Raw genomic sequence first — 25,936 nt, 5'->3', positions numbered from 1 at the left:
AGCTGTATCTCTTTGTCTTTTCCTCACCATAGTTCTCGTCCTCATCTATTCTCTGACCCGATACACATTCTAACAGAGCAATTTGAGCACTCTTCCCATCAAACAGGTAAATACGCACTACGGATGTTTGACTAATGTACTTTACTCTATAGCGCAGGTATAAAACATAACGTATACTTTTTTATAGTTATCCATTCCTTTGTGTGGTATGGAATATTTCCCGCAGCTATTCCTATTTATCTACACAGGCGCCACTACCCTGTAAACCCTTCCTAATTTTAAATCAAGTTGATAACTAAGCAACAGGTCTGTGAGGCTCAGATGCAAAACATGAGCAAATGGGACGCCTTCTCATTTCCATCTGTGTTTCACAAATCTCCATAGACATGAATGTCTGACTCTGATACACAAATCAGATCAGAGAAGGATTTGGTCTGAGTCTCATTGGATCTGACTCCATGATTTTAACTGATGGGAGAAGAGATCCATTGTACTCTCTGAGTCAGAGTGCTGTTCAAAAAATAAAAACACAGATGTGTGAAAGTGACTGAAGGGAATTTGATTATTTCCAATAATCAGCCAGTAAAAATTCATCCTAAGATCCCATTCAGGATTGTAGGCCCTATACATTGCCAATGGTACTCACACAGTGCTGGTGAGTATGAGACAGGGGGAAAGGGAGTTGCATTAAAAGCACTATTACAGCTGTGCAATAACCCCCCCTGCTTTAAGACATAAGAAAAGACATTAACAGTGCACAGGATCTTTGAAGGAAGGATTTGGCTTGATGATCACTAACCTACATGATCTATAGTGTACACTAGTCTAAGAGCACAAACACAAATGCTGCAAACTAACAGAAGTCTTGGTTTCGCAACCTTGGATGTTTATCGTGTTGATAACTACTGCTGTTCCGGTCTCTGCTTCATCCAATAAGCAATTCAAGGATATAGAGCTCAGAGTAGGAAAATGGGCATGAAAACGATGAGACGGTCAAAATACTCACTTGATAATTCTGCGCATAATGTATGTAGTATGGTCTTTTCAGCAGCCGCCGATATGCAGTGAAGAAGTAACTTATGAGCATGGAAGATTGTGTTTCTGTCATTTGTAAATACTCAAAGGATATGTACGTCTAAGGAAAAAAGCGTATATTCTTGTCCAAAATTAGTGAATGTGTGGACGATCCTACAGTGGATATGGAAAGTATTCAGACCCCTTTCAATTTTTCATTCTTTGTTTCATTGTAGCCATTTGGTAAATTAAAAATTTGTTATTTTTTTTACATTAATGTACACTCTGTACCCCAAAAACAGAAATGTAGAAATTTTTGCAAATTTATTAAAAAAGAAAAACTGAAATAACACATTGTAAGTATTCAGACTTTTTGCTCAGACACTCATATTTAAGTCACATGCTGTCCATTAGTATATAGTAAAATGGATGAGCTTTTATGAAGTCTAACTGTATACATGCTTGATTATATGCAAGAACTTTTTTCAATCGCTAAATCTACTATATTGGCTATTGTTTTAAGTCCTCTACTTTTCCATTAGACGAACAATATGGGGTGAGAACAACAGTATAATTTCTGGTTTGGCTTTTATCCGAAGTCATGTGACAAGGCTCGTTAAAGGGTCGACTGACTGTTAGGATTGCTACTTCCAATAGGTGGCACTAGAGTTCTAGTCCTCTTCCTCTCTGAAGAGACAATTTGCATATTTCCCAGAGGAGCATTGCGGCTTTAAGTCTCCTCACCTCGACATGCTTAACATGTCAGTCTCCGCAAGGAGAAACAATACTTCTTAGATCAACTGTAGGGAAGAGAAGACATGGTCATCTCGTTGTCATGTTCCATTGTATTCGCTGTGTGGAGAGTCCTCCATTTTGCTTCATGTTTGGGTTTTCAGGCTGGGCTGCACACCTCCTGCTGCTCAGGATCATTGTTGTCCACCATTTACTATCCTCAAGAAAAATTTCAAGAAAATAGTATCCTACATGATTCTTTTCAAGATCAGTCTCATTTCAGTTTTTATACGTGTACTTTTAATCAATGCTGATAGTTCAGATATAAATGAAATGGGAAATTTGCTGTGTCACAAGGACAGTATGATGTACTCACTTAGCAATTACATTTGCATATCTGCCAATAAGCTGTAACCTTGTACGTTCTGTCATGTAAGGACAAGAATGTAGTCAACTGTGGTTAATGGATATAAATACATCAACTGTCAAAAGCTTTTCTGCACTGGTAGACTGAGAATTTCAGGCATAAACTACATGATTCATCCTTTGCAGGATTATATATATATATATATATATATATATATATAAAAAAAAGTAAAATCTAAAAACCCTAAACGAACATATAATCACAGAACTAGAATGATGAACAAACACTGTTCAAATCATAATTAAAGTAAAACATCAGGAAAGTGTTAAAAATTGACATTTTAGAGTCATTTAACATACGACTTGGTGTTTACACAAACATTTTGCAGCTTTGACAGATTCACACCAGTTTGAATCAACTCTGCGAAAGTGGGCAGAACTGGGTAGAAGCTGGGGTGGGATAGGGCATAGCCATGCCCACCCATCCAATTAATTAAAAGTGATGTTTTGTACCTCAGGAATGCTACTTCAAGTCCATGCCACTTATAAGATGTGTCAAATTTCTTAAGAGACATGTGCCACTTAATGAAGTTGGCGCTTTGTACTGTATCAAGACAGGCGTACCGCGATCCAATCGGCCCTATCGTGTTTTTCCATCCTGTTCCTGGAGAAATCCCCAAGTATAATTAGCAGATCAATCAGGGATCAGTGTGCACCTTTAGCAGCCAATGAATGGTATTTTGTGCAATTTAAACCCCGTCCTATAATAAACAGCAGTGCCGTTTATTGTATATTGAATCTAGATGTTATCAGAGTGATACTAGACTGTGTATTCTGTTTTTCTAACATTCTTTGACCATTCTCCTGGATATTCCAGTTTCTGCCTGCATTGCTTTGATTTTGGTCTGATCGGCTTGGATATCCCCATTTTCAGCCTAGGCGGTGTTTTGATTTTGAGCTGATTCTATACTCTCTACTGCTACTTGTGCTAACTTAAACTTGGTTAGGTTTGAGAATAACACTGACCAGTCTTCTATGTTGAATTAGCTTGTTTTAGGTGCCGGCTTCAATCTCCTTGGTCAGTGTTTTGGAAACTACTCTCCAAATGTAACCAGGGGATTTTGCCGTAGTGAAGGCCAGATCTATGTATTAGGTTCAAAGGGTGAACATCTGGGAAAGCGAAAGATTTTACTAAGCAGTTTAGCCATACCTAGGTCCAACCATAGATGTCTATTTAAAAGCAGATGTGATAGCCTTAATCTTAGGATATTACTGCGCCTGCATAAAGCATTAGCTTGTAGGATGATCAGACCATATACATTGAAGTCAATGAGAGGGCTTCACTGTTGAATAGTGAAAAACAAAATGTCTGAAATCTGCACTATTTATTACATTCCATATTACTGTACTCTCTAAATATTTTTAGCTGATTGGCATGTGCTGATGGTCCAGCCTTATTAGGATCTGAATTGTGGTTCACAAAACGTGTAAATTTAGCTTATCAAATGAACAAGTTATTCAGTACACTCTTAACATAGTGGCTGATGGCCAAAACTACTGGTGGAAGTTATTTTCTCATGAACGAAGAATGACAAACATGGGCTATGGTTGTATTTATGTAGAGTGTAAGCAGTCTACGATACAGAATGCTCCTAGGAATCTAATTTTTACATAGAAAATGTTGTGTGCATATATACAGTGGGTACGGGAAGTATTCAGACCCCTTTAAATTTTTCACTTTGTTTCATTGCAGCCATTTGGTAAATTCAAAAAAGTCCATTTTTTTCTCATTAATGTTCACTCTCCAACCCATCTTGACTGAAAAAAAAACAGAAATGTAGTAATTTTTGCAAATGTATTAAGAAAGAAAAACTGAAATATCCCATGGTCATAAGTATTCAGACCCTTTGCTCAGTATTGAGTAGAAGCACCCTTTTGAGCTAGTACAGCCATGAGTCTTCTTGGGAATGATGCAACAAGTTTTTCACGCGTGGATTTGGGGATCATCTCCATTCTTCCTTGCAGACCCTCTCCAGTTCTGTCAGGTTGGATGGTGAACGTTGGTGGATAGCCATTTTCAGGTCTCTCCAGAGATGTCCAATTGGGTTTAGGTCAGGGCTCTGGCTGGACCAGTCAAGAATAGTCACATAGTTGTTCTGAAGCCACTCCTTTGCTATTTTAGCTGAGTGCTTAGGGTCATTGTCTTGTTGGAAGGTGAACCTTTGGCCAAGTCTGAGGTCCAGAGCAGTCTGGAAGAGGTTTTCATCCAGGATATCTCTGTACTTGGCCGCATTCATGTTTCCTTCAATGACAACCAGTCGTCCTGTCCCTGCAGCTGAAAAAACCCCATAGCATGATGCTGGCACCACCATGTTTCATTGTTGGGATTGTATTGGATAGGTGACGAGTAGTGCCTGGTTCTCTCCACACATACCACTTAGAATTATCACCAAAAATGTCTATAGTCATCTCATCAGACCAGAGAATCTTATTTCTCATAGTCTGGGAGTTATTCATGTGTTTTTTTAAGCAAGCTCTATGCAGGCTATCATATGTCTTGCACTGAGGAGAGGCTTCCGTCAGGCCACTCTGCCATAAAGGCCCGACTGGTGGAGGGCTGCAGTGATAATTGACTTTGTGGAACTTTCTTCCATCTCCCTACTGCATCTCTGGAGCTCAGCCACAATGATCTTTGAGCTCTTCTTTACCTCTCTCACCAAGGCTCTTCTCCCAAGATTGCTCAGCTTGGCTACAACTTTAGTGACCATTGTCAGGCAGATGCTGCTAAGATTAAAAAAAAATAATAATAGTGTGCATTAAAAGAGGCATAGATGCTCATGACGAGAACATAGTTTTGCTTCTATACAAGTCGCTAGTGCAACCACACTTAGAATACTGTGTAAAATTTTGGTCTCTTGTGTATAAGAAGGGCATAGCTGAACTAAAGCGAGTGCAGAGAAGACTAACCAAGGTTATTATTAAGGGAATGGGTGGACGGCAAAACCAAGACAGGTTATTAAACTTAGGGTTATTCAGTTTGGAAAAACAAAAGTTCAGAGGACATCTTATAACAATGTACAAATATATCAGGAGACAGTAAAGAGATCTTTCAATTGATCTTTTTACATCTTGGTCTGCGACGAGAACAAGGGGGCATCCTCTACGTCTAGAGGAAAGAAGGTTTAATTAATCAATCACAGATGCAGATACTTTACTGTAAGAGCAATGAGACTATAGAACTCTGGGCCACATGATGTAATGGTTGAGTTACTACTAAAACTCAAGAATAGCCTGGATGCCTTTCTTGAAAAACTTAATATTACAGGTTATGGGCACTAGATTCTATGATTAGGTGTTAGCTCAGAGAACTAGTCTGATTGCTGAATGTGGAGATAGAAGGAATTTTTCCCCACATATGGAGCTATTAGTGTCTGCCCTATTTGGGTTTTTGCCTTCCTCTGGATTAACATATTCGATTATAGGTTGAGCTCTATGGATTTAAGTCTACCTTCAACTGCCAAATTATCATTCTTGTAACAAGCTATGTATGCTTTTAACTTGGCTTTTCCTCTTTATCTGCATTCTGACAGCACCACAGGCGCCAGTACCGGCTTTCTCCCCCACTTCTCAGCATGTAATTGCCCAATGGCAAACCTATTGTCAGAGAAAAATTAAAATCCATTATGGGATTAATTATAACTGGGGAAGTGAAAAAGAGCAGTTACTCCAACATCCATTGCATTAGGGACCTCCTGTAATGACCAGGTAATTATAACATGAGGTCTTCTCTGAGAACCAGCCACCAAGACTCGCATTTGTTTATTCAGAGGTGTAGAAGTATACTTCCAAGGCAAGAGCTTACTCTGTTCAAAGTGCGGGTCCCAGACCTTTTGGAGCCAGTGGTCAGTGATAAATATTGAGGTCTGCTACGATTCAATATTTATAGGAGATATATTTTTGGCATTGTAGCAAAGGTATGAACGTAACAAATTCACTCATATCACTTATCACCATAAGGCCATTCTAACCCCTCCAACTTACTGTAATATTGGTTTGATGGATAATGCTAGCCATGTTGTCATGGTTCATCTCTATAGAAAGCAAAAATTGCTATATGAAGCATCACAATATCTACTGCCTGGGACCTTCAGGGGCGAAGATATCCTGAAAGTTGGGGATCTCAAACTTCTAAAAGACCTTACCCATCCCACGACCAGCCCCCATATTAGCTCACCAAGGGGAGGTATGTGGGCGTGTAATAAAAAGAATATAGGGTTTTTTTTTTACTTTGGCAGTCCTCAAAAGTACAGCTTGCTATGGGTTCTATCCATTTTCTTAAGGATTACCTCCGTCAGCTAAGCTCTGAACCATTCCCGTGACACAGGTTCAGAACTTTTTGTTATCACTTTTTATATGATTGTATATACCATATTGTTTTGTTCCCATTTTTTTACATCTTTGCATTTTTATATAAACACTGCCTTTTTTTTTTAGAATAAATACATAACATTTAATAGTGCAGTTCCTCATGCTCTGTAAATCGCCCCCCTGAAGCCTTATGTTACCTGTAATGGGTATCCAAATGGACTGTTTAAATGCTGGTGGCAGCTAGTAGTTTCTTTTGTTTTTGTGGAGTTTGCAGTGATCTTATCGGTGCGTGTGTATGATATATATAGTGATGGAATTGGAGGTGTATATACCATACGCTTACTGCGAGTTCCCCAACAGGCGTAGTAGTGCAACTTGCCACAATATAGTCTATCACTCGTCAGTCAAGTGAGTAATCGTCCTGACGATTGGAGCCAGCGGAGAAGCATCCCCTGACTAACTGGTAGCAGCGGTGGAATCCGTGCAACTCCCCCTGCTGCGTTCCTTAACACCTGCCATGAACCCATCTCTCTGTAATGCCTGGATGTGGCTTGACAGACAACAGAGCAAGAGCAGGAAGATTAAGACCCAACCCCACTTCCTGTAATCCATCATGTCATTTGTAGCCAGTGATAAATAACATCTCACATCAGGACACTGGATAGCAATTGAGAAATGACACTTTTTTTTTACTAGTAAAAGGCACATAAGAGTGTTTTTCTGGGGGAAAACAGCTTTTTTTTTTTTAAACAAGGCCATTTGTAGATTGCATATTAAGCACAATATTGATCAAACAAGATTAAACAGTCTTCATTTAGCTATTGAATAAAATGCTCAAAATAATGTGTTTCTCAGTTAACTACATTGTTCATGACAAGTTGAGTAAAAATTCACACTGAATCCATTAAAACAAAATTTCTGTTTATATTTATACACAGGGATAGGAAAAGTTATATATGAGATTAAATATGCAGCAAAAACAGTAGTTTACGTTTCTTTCCCAACAGAAACTATCACAAACTTTCCAACATTCAATGGTTTTCCTCCTTGAGTCATAATCTAAGTGGGACCTTTTTGGTCCTTGAAGGGATAATCTGGCTCCACTCACTTCTGCATTGCATTGTAATGAATAGAATAGGTGGTTGATACCTGCCAAAAGTGCTCATGACTCGGCTGTTATATGTAAGCTGGGACATCACGGGCCCTGCTCATCTCCTCATGAGGGGAGCTAGATTACCCCTTTAAGGCTGTCGCTTGATAATAGGATGCACCAAGGAGTAAAATATGGGTAAAACAAGTGTATATCCAGAAAACCTACTAAAAGATATGTTAACTTAGTCTTGTGCCACGACTTTAGATGGTCTTGATTTAATATTTAAGAGGTATTTTAGTGGTATCTATTTTGATATGGCTTTGATTAGAGGAAGTCTTGCCTACATTATTTCAGTGTATAGAACAGAACATGCTTATATTGATATGCTGGTCCACTTTAATGGCACCAGAGTACACAGAATATGTGACTTAACCAAGTCTGTAGTATTGACCATAGTCTACGGCAAGCTTTTCCGATACATAAAAGTGGGAATGACTCACATCTCACCTGAAACAATATTGACTTGATTCATAAATGATTTTTATTTGAAGAAGAAGACACTGTATGTTTGTTTCTGTCTAATGCCCACTTTAAGATTTTAAGCAAAAATAAGTATTGGGGGTACAGAAAATTGCCATTATTAATCCAATTTATTCAAGCTACCATAGTAAAGCCTACAAATGTGTCCTTATCTTTATTTATAGTGCAAAGATCTTATTGCCTTCTAATTTATTCACACGTTATGCATAAAAGCTTTCTTCCTCGATGCGATCCACAGAACAACTGAACATTTTAAGAAATTTCTAAATCATCCCATATCGGTCACATCACAATTCGATAGTAGCAGGGCAGACGTAACAACCTATTTTCTAACATAATGTTCCTTGCATACAACAAAAACAATGATTTCATAGAGGACAGCATCATCAACCATTTTCTAATTTGTTCGGAGAAATGACACGCTAAGCCTTAAGCTTCAGCATTTTATATTTTATGCAGGCAATGGCATTTTTTTTCATTACCTGAGTCTATGACGCCACAAGTCTTACAGTAGATTTGTTTTGGAACCAGATGCGTCAACCCTATTTTTTTTGGGTAACTACCTACCTGAGAATTAGAGTCAATGATTTGTTTAGTTGGTTCGGGTTAGAAGTGGTTGTGTTTGGTAATGGTACAAAGAATTCTTGTCTTGAGGTAGAAAATGTTAAAGTGTACATTAAAAACAGAAGAGCAGTCGAAGCGATGGAACAGTTCTCACCTATAACAAAGCTTTCAGGAGACGTGTTAATAAAGTGCCAAGATGCCAATTAAACACAACAGTGACGTGAAACCATTCCTGTGTCAATCTAGAATTCAATTCGAGACCTGCACTTCAATTTTGTAACGCACCGCTCATCTTTGCAAGGATATAGACAGAAATATATATCTTAAGACCTCTTACTCGGCTCTCTCTTCATTGGATGGCAATCACCAATGCAGTGCCTCATATACTTGGAGGAGTGGCTAGTTAAAGTACATCAGATAGTAGATACAAGTGCAGTGATAGTAGCTTATGTCTCTGTAGTGTAATTGTTATATGCCATGGATGAGAGAGAAGTTAAATGGCTGCTCCACTGTCTTCCTGAACTTCCAGCACTCGATTCTTCTTCATGTTGTCTTTGTTTGGCAACAAGTTGTTTGGCTTCTTCTGCATCAAGGAACGGGCTTTCACCATATGTCTCCTTCAACCAACTTCTTAGCTAAAAGTTTAAATTCAATATGATTATTAATAATAGTATACAGGATTTTCATAATTTGAACAATCAGACATTCAAGGACATGTTCACACTTTGAATCTGTTGATGCTAATTCTCAATGCTGTGGGAGACCCTGAAAGCAGAGATAAAAATGGCAGCCTTGTAGGACAATACACCCAAGCACAACACATTCTCACACAGCACTTTATTACTAGGATTTAGAAAACAGCACCTATAATCCACTGACAGCCCAGAAATCTAGCAATGGAACCAAGTATGTTAAAGGGGGTCTATGAGCACACAATGTTCAAGCACAACACACATACTTGGGGCACCCTTTGTTCACCTCTCTACCACCTTGTTTGGCATTTACCGCAGCTTCCCCTCATCCTTGATTGATAGCTCTGGCTTACAAGAGCTAGAGAACAGAGAAAGAAGAAAAACAAGTAGGTGAGACAGGGACACGCCAAGGGTGCACAGAGCACCTATTCTTGAAGATATTTTTTTCTGCTTGCTGACAGACTCCCTTTAATAATTATTTACTACATTTTCACTGTAAGTTTTCCAAAAATGCAATTGTCACTTGATTTTGAAAATTATACTAGATAAGGCTCAGTACAAGACTCAGAGAGATTGTACCCGAGACATCAACGAAGCTCGTATTGAATGTTATGACCTTCAATCATTTTTGGCCCATTGACTGGTATTTCATCTTTTTTTTTTTTTGCTTTGCAATGCTCATGCACAATCACACCACAGAAATGACTAAGGTCCTGCATAAGAAATGAAGGAGATGGAAAGCCCCTATTATTTTCACCAACTTCTTCAAACACATGAGAACGAATTAGGAGATTAGGGAAAATGACTCTTCACGCTTGACATCATTCAATGGTTTGGGACCAAAATGACTACTCTGTTTAGATACCACTGAATTATAATGTTAAAATTGCTGGGCGAAGAAGTGTCAGTAATTAGGCCAGGTCATGAAATGTTTAACTATTCAAAAACATTATATGTAATGAACCAGTTGGAAAAATTCTGCTTTATTTGTGACATAATTAGCTGAATCGGAGTGAAAAAAAAAAAAAGAGTTTGAGCAAAGTGCAGACTGAAATTAATATGTGAGAGGTGCACCCAAACAGAGAACAGCTATAACAGACCATATTTTACATTTTTTGTGCACCAACTGTAAAGAGGTAGTAATTATGAGCACCATGAGGGATACAGACTGTATCTAGTAATTCACAGAGGAGAAAGGTCATAAGAATAAATGGAGAAACAGTTGCAGTTAAGTAGTAAATTCAAACTTCTGGTTCCTTGGTATCACAGGTTAGGCTACGTTCACATTAGCGTCGCGTCGCTGTTGCGTCGGCGACGCAGCGGCGACGCACGGAAAAACGCGTGCGTCGTTTTTTGCCGAAATCGGACGCAAGAAAAATGCAACTTGTAGCATTTTCTTGCGTCCGACGCTAGCGTCTAAAACGACGCACGTGTCGGAAAACGCGTGCAAAAAGACGCACGCGTCCCCTATGTTAAACATAGGGGCGCGTCGCCGCTGCGTCGCCGACGCAACAGCGACACGACGCTAATGTGAACGTACCCTAAGCACCGGAGCTGAAACCATCACCCAGACTGATACTCCACGCAACATACCATGGCAGTTCTTTAGGCTAGTTGTAGGTATTGCATTTCAGCAGTCCAGCAGCACAAGTTAAAGCCCCACACACAATTAGTTTTAACATCACTCCATAATGGTAGTCACTTGTGACTTGGGTATCTTAAGGTGAAACCAAAGAAGAATCTCCATTTGCCACTCAACAACAGCCCCATGCTGTGCTATGTTATAGGTGCTTGTCCATTTCAGAACCACGTATAGTACATTTTAATACACCATACACTTAAGAAATCACAAACATAAAAGAGCCCCATATGGAATGGCCATGTTATTTGTAGTGGTAATAAATAATGATGAGCGAATATACTCGTTGCTCGGGTGGTCTCCAAGTATTTGTGACTGCTCGGAGATTTAGTTTTTGTTGAAGCAGCTGCATGATTTACGGCTGCTAGCCAGCCTGAGTACATGTGGGGGTTGCCTGGTTGCAAGGGAATCCCTACATGTAATCAAGCTGGCTAGCAGCCAGAAATCATGCAGCTGAAGTGAAGAAAACAATCTCCGAGCAGTCACAAAATACTCGGAGACCACCCCAGCAACGAGTATATTCGCTCATCACTAGTAATAAACCATTCCCAATTAGCAGTTCTCACACATTAAAAATCAATGGACAGCCCACTACAGAGTAGGTGTAGGAGAAGATTAAGGTCCAGGTCCATACAAATATAACAGGTTATTGATAAGGTCCTAGTGAATCCCCAGTAATCACTTAGCGGGGTCCTATCAAAAGGAATTTGTCTATATCAAAACTCCCTTTAAAGCAAGGATAGTTTAGAGATTCTTAAAAATATTTGATACTAATATTCTACAGCTGTGCAAGCATCCCTCCCTAGGCATAAAATAATAGGCAATTAAGATATAATGGTACATAGTGCAGCGCATTTCATATGAAAGTCACCTATGAACATTTATTACTAGCTATTGAACCCGTTCTACGCCCGGGTGGCGAGCATTTATATTGGTATATGGTCTCCATCCTGGTATGTGCTGCTCCATCCTGCACCCCCATCCGGTCATGTGCTGCTCCCATCCTGCGCCCCCGTTCTGTCATGTGCTGCTCCCATCCTGCGCCTCCATTCTGTCATTTGCTGCTCCCATCCTGCGTCCCCGTTCTGTCATGTGCTGCTCCCATCCTGCGCCCGTTCTGTCATGTGCTGCTGCCATCCTGCGCCCGTTCTGTCATGTGCTGCTGCCATCCTGCGCCCGTTGTGTCATGTGCTGCTGCCATCCTGCGCCCGTTCTGTCATGTGCTGCTGCCATCCTGCGCCCGTTCTGTCATGTGCTGCTGCCATCCTGCGCCCGTTCTGTCATGTGCTGCTGCCATCCTGCGCCCGTTCTGTCATGTGCTGCTGCCATCCTGCGCCCGTTCTGTCATGTGCTGCTCCCATCCTGCGCCCGTTCTGTCATGTGCTGCTGCCATCCTGCGCCCGTTCTGTCATGTGCTGCTGCCATCCTGCGCCCGTTCTGTCATGTGCTGCTGCCATCCTGCGCCCGTTCTGTCATGTGCTGCTGCCATCCTTCGCCCGTTCTGTCATGTGCTGCTGCCATCCTGCGCCCGTTCTGTCATGTGCTGCTGCCATCCTGCGCCCGTTGTCATGTGCTGCGGCCATCCTGCGCCCGTTCTGTCATGTGCTGCTGCCATCCTGCGCCCGTTCTGTCATGTGCTGCTGCCATCCTGCGCCCGTTCTGTCATGTGTTGCGGCCATCCTGCGCCCGTTCTGTCATGTGCTGCTGCCATCCTGCGCCCGTTCTGTCATGTGCTGCTGCCATCCTGCGCCCGTTCTGTCATGTGCTGCTGCCATCCTGCGCCCGTTCTGACATGTGCTGCTGCCATCCTGCGCCCGTTCTGACATGTGCTGCTGCCATCCTGCGCCCGTTCTGTCATGTGCTGCTGCCATCCTGCGCCCGTTCTGTCGCCATCCTGCGCCCGTTCTGTCATGTGCTGCTGCCATCCTGCGCCCGTTCTGTCATGTGCTGCTGCCATCCTGCGCCCGTTCTGTCGCCATCCTGCGCCCGTTCTGTCATGTGCTGCTGCCATCCTGCGCCCGTTCTGTCATGTGCTGCTGCCATCCTGCGCCCGTTGTCATGTGCTGCGGCCATCCTGCGCCCGTTCTGTCATGTGCTGCGGCCATCCTGCGCCCGTTCTGTCATGTGCTGCTGCCATCCTGCGCCCGTTCTGTCATGTGCTGCTGCCATCCTGCGCCCGTTCTGTCATGTGCTGCGGCCATCCTGCGCCCGTTCTGTCATGTGCTGCGGCCATCCTGCGCCCGTTCTGTCATGTGCTGCGGCCATCCTGCGCCCGTTCTGTCATGTGCTGCTCCCATCCTGCGCCACCATTGTATTATATGCCCCCCGCTCCAGTGTGTATGCCCCCGAATGCTGCTGCCATATAAAAAAAAAAAAAATACCATACTCACCTATCGTCCGGCTCCACTGCAGGTATGTCTTCAAGAAAATGGCGCCGGAAAGCGGTGACTGCGCAGGCGCCGATTCCGGCAGCAGGAATCGGCGCCTGCGCAGTCCGCGCTTTCCGGCGCCATTTTCTTGAAGACACACCTGCAGTGGAGCCGGAGTGTGTCTTCAAGAAAATGGCGCCGGAAAGCGCGGCCTGCGCAGGCGCCGATTCCGGCAGTAGGAATCGGCGCCTGCGCAGTCCGCACCCTCCGGAGCCGGGAGCAGAGGAGCCGGAGCCGCAAGCAGCGCTGGAACCGGGAAAGGTGAGTATACTTACCCTCCCTCCTGGCGGTCCCTGACTCTCCGGTGGAGATTGCGGTATGCGTTCAGTGCTTACGCATACCGCGATCTCCCGGGAGCGTCGCTCTGTGAGGCCCAGATTGCGCCGGCGCTTGCGCAGTCTATAGAGGGCGGCTTCGGACAGAGTGACGCTCCCAGCGTTATATTATAGATAGATAGTGCACACTGCACACTGCTTAATTTTATAGCCTGTTAAGATACGCAGGTTTTCCATCATTCTTTCAAAACAATGATCAAGAAAGAGCTGGAGAGAGACACAAAAAACTCACTGTTACATTTAATAGTGGTATTGTGCAGATATAATTAATTAACCCTTCAATGCTGCATTGTTAGAACTAGAATAAATGGCTCTGTACTGGTTATATCTATACACAAGCAGATCTGGATGCACAATTGGCGCTAGGGGCAGAAAGCAACAATTCTACAATAAGAATGTATTACTTTGTTGTAGGGGTATATGATGAAAGTAACCATGTTTTAATAAGACTTGGTTGTATTTCAAGAACCTTTATAGAAAGATTATATGTATGTGTGATTAAGGGTTAAAGTATACTATAAGTAATAAAAAAAAAAGATAACTGTTTAGGAGTCTGCAATGAAATAATATTTTTTCTATATTAGGCTACTTTCACACATCAGGTTTTATGTTTTAGGCACAATCCAGCAAGTTTTGAAAAAACAGATTCGTTTTTTTGCTCCTTCCGTTTTTTTCTTAGAGTTGTATTAGTGCCGGATTTCGCCTGATGGCCAGACATTTCATCCGTTTTTTTCCGGATCTGTCCAAATAGTTGTTTCCGGCGGACGGAGAAAACGTCCAGATTAACTTTTTTCCGTCCGGCGAAAAAAGCGCACAGAGACGGAACCGGCCAAAGACATGTCAAACGGACATGTGAAAAGATCTCTCTCTCTCGCTCTCTCCCTCTCCTTTTCCAAGAAATACTAAAAATAAAAACCAGATCCATTGCATCAGTTTTTACACTATTTCCAACGGATCCGTTTTTTGAAACATTAGCCGGATTCTGCCTGAAACAAAAAACCTGATGTGTGAAAGTAGCCTCACTTTCAATAGCAGTAAGGAACGATTGTGGTCCTTGCTGGCCCCCAGGTTTCCATCTTCAGCATGGTATAATGTAATGTAGATCACTGGAGATGGAAACTTTGGAGACAGCATGGAATTTTCTGAGAACAAAACGTGTAATGAAAGATTTAGAAAAATGGGTATTGTCCAAGCTGATGCTCTAGAATTGTTTTTTGTGAAACAACTGAGCCGACAGAACAGCGGAGGGAAGCTCAAATATTTAACACACAACTTTGGATGAAAATGGACTAGAAATCACATGGCAATTCTGTTTTGGTGAACAAAAGCAACGTTATTAACATTTCTATGCAGATTGTCACTGGATATGGAACAAGATTGGATTACTGTAGTTTTCTGTTTTCCCCTAGTCTAACAGCAGCACAATATGGGGTTACCATGCCCCTGCGTGCCAAAGTGGAATATTTAATGATTTTTAAGAGTCCCATCCCCAGGATAAAGGGGGAAGCATCCCAGAAGCCATCAGGTTAATAGCACATCATTAATAACACAGAATTTACAGGGTGGGAGCCTTGTGCTGCTGTTGGACTAGGGGAAAACAGATTAAAACAATAATCCAATCTTCCCCTAAATCCACAGCAGCACAATATGGGATCTAGCACGTATTCTTTATTTGGGAGGGCTTGAAACCGAGTCTAGAATAGATCTGGCAAAGGTGGTAGATGGAGCAGAGGAAGCTTCTAACCTACTGTATAGTATTTAAAGAAGGTCATCGGTGTTGACAACGTAGCCAAGCGACATATGTGGTCAATAGATACACAATCCCTCTCAGCCTGGTTAGTGCCCTAGTTGAATGGGCAGAAGTGAACTGGGGAGATGGAACGTTGGCATTTTGATAGAACAGCCTAATGCAATTACAAATCCATCTCGAATGGGAAGGTATTGAGGTCTTCTTCCCCTTGAACTTTCCTCAATGAAGTACCAGGAGGTTTTCATCCTTTCTGAACGCCCAAGATTTTTCGAGGTAAACTTTTAGACATCTTACGATGTCGAGAGTAGAGAGATCTTCTTCCTGGGATGATGTTGCTTCAGGAACATAAGTTGGAAGAGAGATCATTTGGTTCAGATTCTCTGATGATGGAATTTTTGGTCGGAAGGAAGGAAGGAAGGAAGGAAGGAAGGAAGGAAGGAAGGAAGAAGTCTCAAATTAACCCTATCCTGTGAATATAGTGTAGGGTTCCCTGAAGGACATAGCCTGTAGCTCCCTCACTGTTTTGGCCAAGGTGACTGCTAGCAAGAGAACAGTTTTGAGGGTCAGGAATTTCAATTCTACTGAGATCAGGGGTTCAAATGGTGGCTTAATTAACTGTTTGAGCACCAAGCCAATGTCCCACTGGGTAACTGGTTTAGAAATTTGAGGTCTTATTCTTGAAATGGCCTTCAGATAATCCCTGATCTCTGGAGATTTTGCAAGGTTTCTTCTAAGGCAAGCAGAGATAGCTGCAACCTGGACTCTGATGGTACTAGGTTTAAGTCCTCTGTCAAATCCATCCTGCAAAAAATCCAAGATCTGTGGGATGGATGGTTCCCCAGGTTTGATGGATCTTCTTGAGCACCGAGAGGAAAAGATTTGCTTTATCCTTGCGTTGGACCTGTTGGTTGTATCACTCCTAGAGTGAGCTAGCGAATCCAACACCCTATTCGCAACCCTTAGTTTTCAATAGGGGCGGCCAACCTCCATGCTGTCAGATTGAGAGCGCTCAGGGTCTGACACAGAACCGGCCCCTGAACTGGCCCTGGCTCATTGTCATGAGAAGTGAACCACGATCTCTCTAGCCAGAACGGTAGGATGGCTATGACAGACACTTAATCTTGCCTGATCTTTATCAATACCCTTGGAATCATGGAAGTTGGCGGATAAATATAAGCCAGTCTGAAACTCCATGGAATTGTCAAGGCGTCTACAGCCATTGGGAGAAGAAATTCAGTCTTGGCATTCTCGCTAGTCGCCATCAGGTTGATTTCTGGGTGACTACCTTAGTGAAATGAGTCTGAACACATCTGGATTCAGTAACCATTCTCCCGGAATAAATAGATTCCGACTGAATTTGTCGGACAGGACATTCTGCCTCCCTCGGATATGAGTAGCCGATAACCTGGACAAAGTAAAAAAACTGATGGCTTCTGGGATGCTTCCCCCTTTATCCTGGGGGAGATGAGGAGGTGGGACTACTAAAAATCATTAAATATTCCACTTTGTCCTGTTAGCGCGCAGGGGCATGGTAACCCCATATTGTGCTGCTGTGGACGTAGGGGAATGATTGATTACTGCGCCCCACATACAGGTGTTTAAAGGGGACCTTTCATCACTTTTGGCATGTTAAACTGGTTCCCTTATGATAAAGGGGCTGCAAAGCTGAATAAAACAGTTTTTTTTATTTCTTCTCTTTGTTGCAGAGTTATTACTTTAAGTTTGGGACACCCAACATGCTAACAAAAATTCTTCTCGGAGAAAGCTTACTTTTTCCTCTGTTGACTTTTCCCAATCATAAGCAGGCAGCGTCACAAAAGTAAAAAAAAAAAAAAAGAAAAAGCAAATGCCTCAAGAGAAGGGCAGAACTGGCTTTTTAAGTGTGATGTGGCTACGTTATGTTGTCTATCGTTATCACAATGAGATCTCCTCACTCCCTCATTTTATCAGTGAATTATTCTCCGATGCCAAGGATAGTGTCAAGGTGATACCGGGACAGAGAGGGGCCAGAAATTGGCGGCGTCTGGTTTCACAAACTCCTGCACCGATTCGAACTGCTTCACCATCTTCTTAAACATTGCAATTTGTTTCCTTGCTGGCAGTGCAAGGGTTATGAAGTTCAGTTGATCTCCTGGAGCTCTCCCACCTGGATTGTATCAGCTGTTCAGTGTTTGCCACTCCCCTCTGCTACAGTATATATGTTCGTTTGAGAAATGCCAGTGATAGTTCTTACTGCCTTGTTAGGAGGAGTTGGAGGTGAAGTTAGTGTTTGGAGTAGGCACTTGGAGAGTTGTCCAGGAGATTGTTGAGGATGGACACACAAATTTGTGTGTCCATCCTCATCCTCAATTTGGTTTCTCCTTCCTTTAACTCCCTTACGTCCCACTCTGTTTGGGGAGGGTATTTTGTATGATTGCAGTTTTCATTAATCCACATCAGTCTTTCCTTGTTTGGTAAGTTAGTGTTATCCTTAACACTTCGGCCTCACATCTCCATGGGTGGGGTATGGAACAAATAAGTATTAATATAGGAGTATAGCAAGGCACATGACAACCGATGTCTCCACCTTCAGGAGTAATCTGGGGGGCAAGGATAGACTAGGGCGCCTCTAGTTCAACCTATTGGATAATTATCCACAGTCCCTACGTGACAGATCGATAAAGAGTGCAGTATATAATGTTACAGCGCAGCTCTCTTCTTCCATCATTCAGCTTTTTAGTAGAAATGAGTAACCCACATCCCCATTCTAAAAAAAACATGAAATTCCCACCTCCTGCCCCATCTGTGTTTGTCCTTTTCCTCCCCGTAATAACAGTAAATGCAAGGAGATCTCAGTGTAATAAGGTTAGACACAGTCTTACAAGATGACACTTGCTGATTTTTCGCATTTTTTCGCTATAAAAACGCTATAAAACCACAAAAAAAGCATACATTATGCATCCCATCATTTAGAATGAAGGCCGCAATTTTTGTGCACATGCGTTTTTTTTCCGCGAAAAAAAACCGCATCGCGGTAAAAACCGCAGCATGTTCATTAGTTTTGCGGATGTTTCACTATATAATGCATTGGGAAATGTCCGGAAAAATCCGCAAAAAAATAGAATTATTCTTACCGTTAATTCGGTTTCTAGGAGCCTTCCACGACAGCCACCAGGAGGTTGTCTCCATTCCCTAATGGGGGACAGGAAGCACAAGAGGTTAAAAACCCCTCCCACCTCCCATTAACCAGTGACTTACAACAGAACCCATAGCACCGGTTACCTTTAGGTTCTCAGAAAAATATCCAAGAACATCGGGAGGGAATTAATGCTGTCGTGGAAGGCTCCTAGAAACCGAATTAACGGTAAGAATAATTCTATTTTCTCTAGTAGCCTTCCACGACAGCCACCAGGAGGAATGCCAACCAATTCTGTATTTAGGGAGCTTGAAGAACCTTTCGGCCAAAAGCAAGATCCCGATTGGACCAGAAGTCCAATCTATAATGCTTAGTAAAAGTGTGTAGGGAAGACCATGTTGCTGCCCTGCAAATCTGCTCCGATGAAGCGCCAGCCCTTTCAGCCCAAGAGACAGAAGTAGATCTGGTGGAATGGGCTTTTAGGCCCGCAGGAACAGCAATATTCTGAGTTGAGTATGCTTCAGAAATGGCCTTTTTTATCCAGTTGGCAATGGTACTCTTCGCTACCTTCTTGCCTTTGTTTCTGCCAGAAAGATGAACGAAGAGATTTTTGTCAATTCTAAATGATTTAGTATGTTCTAAGTAATATAACACTATACGTCGTACATCCAAAGTATGGAATCTGTGTTCTTCCGGATTTGAAGGATTGTGACAGAACGATGGGAGGACTATATCCTGTGATCGATGAAATTCTGACACTACTTTCGGTAGGAAACAAGGATCTGGACGGAACACAATGGAATCATCTCTTATGGTAAGATAAGGTTCTCTTATTGAAAGGGCTTGTATTTCCCCTACTCTTCTTGCGGTAGAAATTGCAACCAAGAAGGCCGTCTTGTAGGACAGAAGTTGCGAGGAACAAGATGATAATGGCTCAAATGGAGGAGCCGTAAGACCTTTTAGGACTATGTTTAAGTCCCACGATGGCACGAAAATTTGTCTTCTTGGACAATGTCTTGATGCCGCGACCATAAACCTCTTTATCCAACGATGACCCGCAAGGTCCCGATCAAAGACGGAACTTAAGGCTGACACTTGAACTTTCAAGGTACTTGGCTTCAGCCCCAACTCTAATCCTTTTTGTAAAAAATCTAAAATTTGTGAAATATTAGGATGAAAAGGGTCAGGTTTATGAGGATGACACCACGAGGAGAATCTATTCCAGATTTTGCCATATATGGCATTGGTAATAGGTTTTCTAGATTTCTGTAGAGTAGATATTACCGACTCTGAAAGGCCCCTAGCTCTTAGTACCTGGGCTTCAATAGCCAGGCTGCCAGTTTGAACTTCTGTGGTTCTGGATGATAAAAGGGGCCCTGGCAGAGGAGATCTTCTGATACTTGAAGAAAGACTGGACCGTCCACCTTCAGTTCTTCGATGAGGTGGTACCAGCTCCTCTTCGGCCATGCTGGAGCTACTAAGATAGTCTGGACCTGATCGTCCCGGATCTTCCGGAGGGTCTTCGCAAGTAACGGTATTGGAGGAAACCCGTATGCTAGATGGAACCTCCAAGTATGAGCAAAGGCGTCTACTCCTTGAGACCTGTCCTTGGGGTTTAGGGAGAAGTAGTTCTCGACTTGTGCATTCTGGCTGGACGCTAGAAGGTCTATATCGGGAAGACCCCACCTGTCTGTCAACATTTTGAAAACGTCCGCCTTCAGGCTCCACTCTCCTGGATGCAAGACGTGACGACTTAAGCGATCTGCCTGAACGTTCACCGACCCCTTGAGGTGTATCGCTGAAAGTGAGAGGAGATGTTTCTCTGCCCAGCAAAATATTCTGTTTGAAATTGCTCTTAGTTGGTTGAACTTTGGACTCCCCTGGTGTTTTAGATGCGCAACAGTCGTCATATTGTCCGAGTACACTCTGACATGTTGACCTATAACGAGACTGCTGGCTGCCAGAAGGGCCCTCTCCACTGCCAACAGTTCTCTGGAGTTGGAGGAACCGGAGCTTTCCTTCTGATTCCAGAGACCCTGGAATGGAATTTGCGAGACCACTGCTCCCCAACCTTTTTGACTGGCGTCCGTTGTTACTGTAATTAGCGGATCTTGCACCCAGTCGACCCCCTTCAGTAGGTTTGATTGGATCGCCCACCAGGTTAACGAGGCTTTTACCTTCCCTGGAGTGTAAACTCTTCTGTTTAGGGAATTTGGATTCCCGTTCCAGTTCCCTAAGATGTGCGCCTGCAAAACTCTGGATTGGCTCTGAGCCCACTGGACTGATTGTATACAGGCCGTCATCGAACCCAGAAGAGACTCGCAACCCGCAAGGTCGGAGAACGTTGTTTCCTGAAGTGTGAGACCTTGGAAATTAGATTCATCCGATGTTCCTCTGGTAGGAAGGATTTTTGACCTTCTGAATCCAAGAGGACTCCGAGAAATTTCCTCACCTTTGATGGTGATAGCTGAGACTTTTTTAGATTTGGAATCCAACCCAAAAGCTGTAAGATGTTCAGAGTTTTGGAAATTCTCTGATTGAGAACTTCGGCGGAAGGACCAATTATTAACAGGTCGTCCAAGTATGGTACTATAGCGATATCTTGGCTCCTGATATGGGCAACTGCTTCCGCCATGACTCTGGAAAACACCCTTGGGGCTGAGGAGATCCCGAAGGGGAGAACATTGTACTGGAAATGTAAGATTTTTTGGTTGAATTGGACCGCAAATCTCAGGTATTTCCTGTGCCGAGGATGTATTGGAATATGGAAATAGGCATCCTTGAGGTCTATTGTTGCCATATATGAATGAGGAGCTATTAGAGGGATGGCTGTTTTTACTGATTCCATCTTGAACTTGCGGTAGGTTATGTATTTGTTGAGAGCTTTCATATTTATTATAATACGAGATTGCCCGGAAGGCTTTTTTATCATGAAGATACGGGAATAGTGTCCTTCCCCTTGCTCGTTCACCGGGACTATGGATATAGCTCTTGAGTCTAGCAAGTCCTGTATTCCAGCCATCATCAACTTTTGAGTCTCCCGAGATGACGGGGAGGTGACTCTTAAGATCCTGGGAGGAGGCGCATCGAACTCTATCAGTAGACCCTGTTGGATTACACTCACCACCCAGGGGCTGTTGGAGATATTCTGCCAACTGTGAACGAAGTTCGAAAGCCTCCCCCCCACCGGATCGGAGTCATTGCTTTTCTTGTTGTGTTTGTTGGGGAATAAGGATGTTCTTAGGCTTCCCTTTAGCATAACTCCACCTCCCGGTCTTTCCTTTCCCTTTACCCTGGGAGGGCTGGGGCTGGGAGGGTCGAAAAAAACGCTTCCTGGGAGGTCTCTGTTCAGGAAGGGTTTTCTTTCTGTCTGTGGCTTTCTCTAAGATGTCATCTAAGGAGGGCCCAAACACGTAGTCACCCTTAAAGGGAATAGAACACAGTTTTATTTTTGACGTAACGTCTCCGCTCCACATCTTTAACCAGAGAGCTCTTCTGGCTGAATTTGTCTGGACCAAGGATCTGGCGGCCACCCGGATAGATTCCAGTGAGGCATCTGCAAGGAAACCTGTTGCCCTGTGTAAGATAGGCAAAGAGTCCAGTACCTCCTCTCTTGGGGTACCCTGAGAGATGTGGCTTTCTAACTCTTGTATCCAACGGAAGAGAGAGCGGGCCACGCAGGTGGATGCTATATTGTATCTGAGGGCTGAGGTAGACGTTTCCCAGGATTTTTTGAGAAGGCTCTCAATCTTCCTATCCAAGGGGTCTTTTAATTGGGAGGAATCCTCGAACGGCAGAGCCGTCTTTTTAGCCACTCTAGCCACCTGGACATCAATTTTTGGAATGTCCCATTTTATTAGGTCCTCCTCAAGAGGGAACCGATGCTTAAAGTCTGGAGGCGTTGTTAGCCGTTTCTCAGGCAATTCCCATTCATTATTAATCATATCAATTATGCTTTTATGGACGGGGAACCCGGGTTGTTTTTCAGTATGTATGCCGAACAGTTCGTCTTGTATAGACTGAGGAACTGATTCCTCTGTTAGCCCCATAGTGTTCCTCACTGCAGATACCAATTCCTCAATATATTCAGAGGAAAAAAGGTATTTCCTAATTTCCGCAGATTTACGGGGTAACGCATCTTCCCATTTGACAGAGGAAGACGTATAAGACCCCTCAGACTCTGACTCAGAGTACTCCTGGATTTTCCTCTTTTTAGGGAGTGATGGACCAGGTGAGGATGGTGGTGGCGGTGGAGGTGGGGCGAGTGTGGCCAAAGAGGTTTGAACCTCCTGCCTAACCAAGGAGCGAATTTCATCAATCAAAGAAGGGTGTTCCGCTCTGACGATTTTATCTGTACAAGGTTGGCATAACTTTTTCTCCCAATCTGGTGGCATTTTTACATTACAGGTGGCACATTTGCGCTTGGTAATGTTTTTATGGCCAGGCTTGACTCCCTGCAATGAGAGAGGAAGCCGTGTAAGAAAAGGTATATTGAAAAATGTGCCTTTAAATGGGACCCCCTCTGCCGTACTTACTAGGGCTTGGGGAGCGCTGGGCTCTGCAGCTGCAGGGCAAGACGTATCCATGCTTACAGCAGCTTACCTGAGACGTCTTCGCAGCTTATGTAGAAAATAAGCCTGCACCAGCGCGTGGCAATGAGCCGCCCCTCCCCCTCCGGAGTCCCAGGCAGGCGTGCGAGGATGCAGCGTGCCTCGCACGCCGTTCGGTAATCCATCCTGTATCGCTCCTGCACAGGAGCGCCGACCCGGAAGTGGAGCGTCACCTGACTTCCGAGTCGCCGAACAGCGCGCGCTGGAGGGGGAAACGCCGGAGAGCTCAGGGAGGCCTCCGGCGGGCACCCCGACCAGCTTTATCCCCGCAAGAGGACGCAGGAGGACGGGGAATGCGGTCCCAGAATCCCGAGGAGACGGGAGGCACAGCGCAGGAGGAAGCCGCGGGGGGCCCGACCTTAAGTGCCCGGCAAGAAAATTAATACAGGTACTCTGCTTAGAGCCGCCGCAGCAGCGCACCAGGAACCTCTCCATGCCCCATGGGGGACAGGAAAGACACTGGTTAATGGGAGGTGGGAGGGGTTTTTAACCTCTTGTGCTTCCTGTCCCCCATTAGGGAATGGAGACAACCTCCTGGTGGCTGTCGTGGAAGGCTACTAGAGAAAAACGCACTAAAAACGCGGTAAAAAAGCATGCAGATTTCTTGCAGAAAATTTCAGGTTAAAAAAGCCTAAAAAAAGACAACTCTCACCTTCTCTGGGAGGCATTTTTCCTTGGTTAAAGGGAATTGGCATATTAGGTACTCTAAAGGTTAGAAGCAAATATCTGCGCAATGGAGAGAATTACAAAAATGGAAAGCAGGGGGAGAAAACCCTAGCTCGTTTCGTCATATCTTTTTGTCTTACAGAGTGCATTCTTGTTTCTGGGACACAGTCCAGAGAGTTATTCCTAAGATTACTGACCTGACCGTGGATTTGGGTCTGGCACTATTCCAGCTGCATCTCTATGATATTCCTGTACATTCTAACAAATGCTCGATCTTGAACCACCTAAATATTAAGGCTATATCCTGCATCTCTTTACTTTGGACAAATAAGGTCCCCCTCCTATTGCACACTGGTTCTCTAAGATGAACTCATGAAAGAATACTCGTCCATCATGGGAGACTCAGCGGGTTGATACATTATTTTTCCTCCACTATATGGCCCTTTGTTTCAACAAAGGAACCGACATACCCCATTTTAGGGTAACAAGAAACCCCCTCCGTGGACTTTTCTCTCTCCCCTCATTTTTTTTTCTTTTACCAGCTTTCATTGTTTCCTTTAGATGTTTTGACACTGCTCTGTAAAAAAAATCAAGAAAATATATGTAAAGACTTGGGGGTTTGCTCCCTGCTGCAGTTTATTAGCTTTGTAATACCTACTTATTTGTATGTTTAAAATATTTTGGTCTGTTCATTGCCATCTGTTTTGTCCCATTATGCATGTTGGGAGTATCCCCCACCTCTATCTGTACTCCCATTCCAAATTAGCTATAAATAAAGAATAAAGCCCCTTTACCATCAGGTAGGCAGTTTAACATGCCAAAAGTGGGAACTGTCCCTGATACTTAACAGAAACATGTATTTTAGGGATAAGGAACTACCGTAATTCAGTCATTTAGAAAGAATTTAATAATGAGGTAGGGGAAGCAAATTATTTGCGTCTTAAAGTGGATTCTTTTGTTTAGTAGAAATGAGTCAGCATCTAAACATACAGTTCAACAGTCGACTAAAGTGGCCCACGGACTTCAGTTTGTATTTTCTATACAATAAATGATTCCACTACTTCATGTTAAAAGTAATTTTTAAAAAAATTTAGCATTCACCCAAGCCATTTATTGGAAACCCTGTGTTAGTTTTCCAATATTTTATGAATACATGTTATGTTTACTTACATGATGAACATCACATTTCCCAAAGTCTTCAAGTTGCTTCTGAAAACCCATGTTTGGGTTGGCACATGTTCTTGCACCCCTAACAGCAGCTAGTGCATCTTCCCACCCCAAATCTGTGATTGTCATGACATAGGCTACCACCAAGGTAACACTTCTGGAAACACCTGCCAAACTGTAAAAGAAATAACTCTGTAAATTTCATAAATCATATTACATGTGATCATGCAGGGCTTCTTCTAAGGTACAATTAATTTTTAATCACGCACGCAGCAGCTTTGCGCTTCAGTGTATTGCCATGTTCACCCAATTGCACCAAATCTATCAAATACAGTTTCACCCCTGGTAAAGTCTCTGAAATAAAATATAAACAGCATTCAAGTATGGGCAATTATAAATAAAAGAGGAGGAGTTGTGTGATGAATGTAGGACATGGAAAAAGTCAAATCTGGACCTTGGATTGCTATTCTTAGGGCACTAAAAGTCTACCAAATGAACAATGGTGAAAATCAAAATAATAAAATATAGATTACTAGATGGTGGCCCGATTCTAACGCATCGGGTATTCTAGAATATGCATGTCCACGTAGTATATTGCCCAGCCACGTAGTATATTGCCCAGCCACGTAGTATATTGCCCAGCCACGTAGTATATTGGCCAGTTACGTAGTATATCGCACAGCGACATAGTATACAGCACAAAGTCACGTAGTATATTGCCCAGTGACGTAGTATATTGCCGAGTGACGTAGTATACAGCACAGAGCCACGTAGTATATTGGCCAGTCACGTAGTATATTGCCCAGCCAGGTTTGTCACAGGTGAAAAAATAAAAAATAAACATATACTCACCTTT

General features: G+C 43.1%; 1 protein-coding gene across 1 annotated transcript in view; it reads right to left on the bottom strand.

Annotated features, from left to right (window-relative positions):
* Positions 1–7,384: 7,384 nt before the first annotated feature.
* The window catches only part of DUSP22 (dual specificity phosphatase 22), a 95,226-nt gene continuing 76,674 nt past the window's right edge, over positions 7,385–25,936 (bottom strand). Inside the window, exons 6-7 of the mRNA XM_069730749.1 lie at positions 25,084–25,255; positions 7,385–9,312 (exon numbers count right to left, since the gene is read on the bottom strand). Coding sequence (XP_069586850.1) covers positions 9,124–9,312; positions 25,084–25,255 — 361 coding nt within the window. The 3' untranslated portion in view covers positions 7,385–9,123. The remainder of the gene's footprint in view (positions 9,313–25,083; positions 25,256–25,936) is intronic.

The sequence above is a fragment of the Ranitomeya imitator genome, chromosome 6 (genome assembly GCF_032444005.1).
Source record: "Ranitomeya imitator isolate aRanImi1 chromosome 6, aRanImi1.pri, whole genome shotgun sequence".
NCBI lineage: Eukaryota > Metazoa > Chordata > Amphibia > Anura > Dendrobatidae > Ranitomeya > Ranitomeya imitator.
This window is presented reverse-complemented; position numbering and strand designations above follow the sequence as displayed.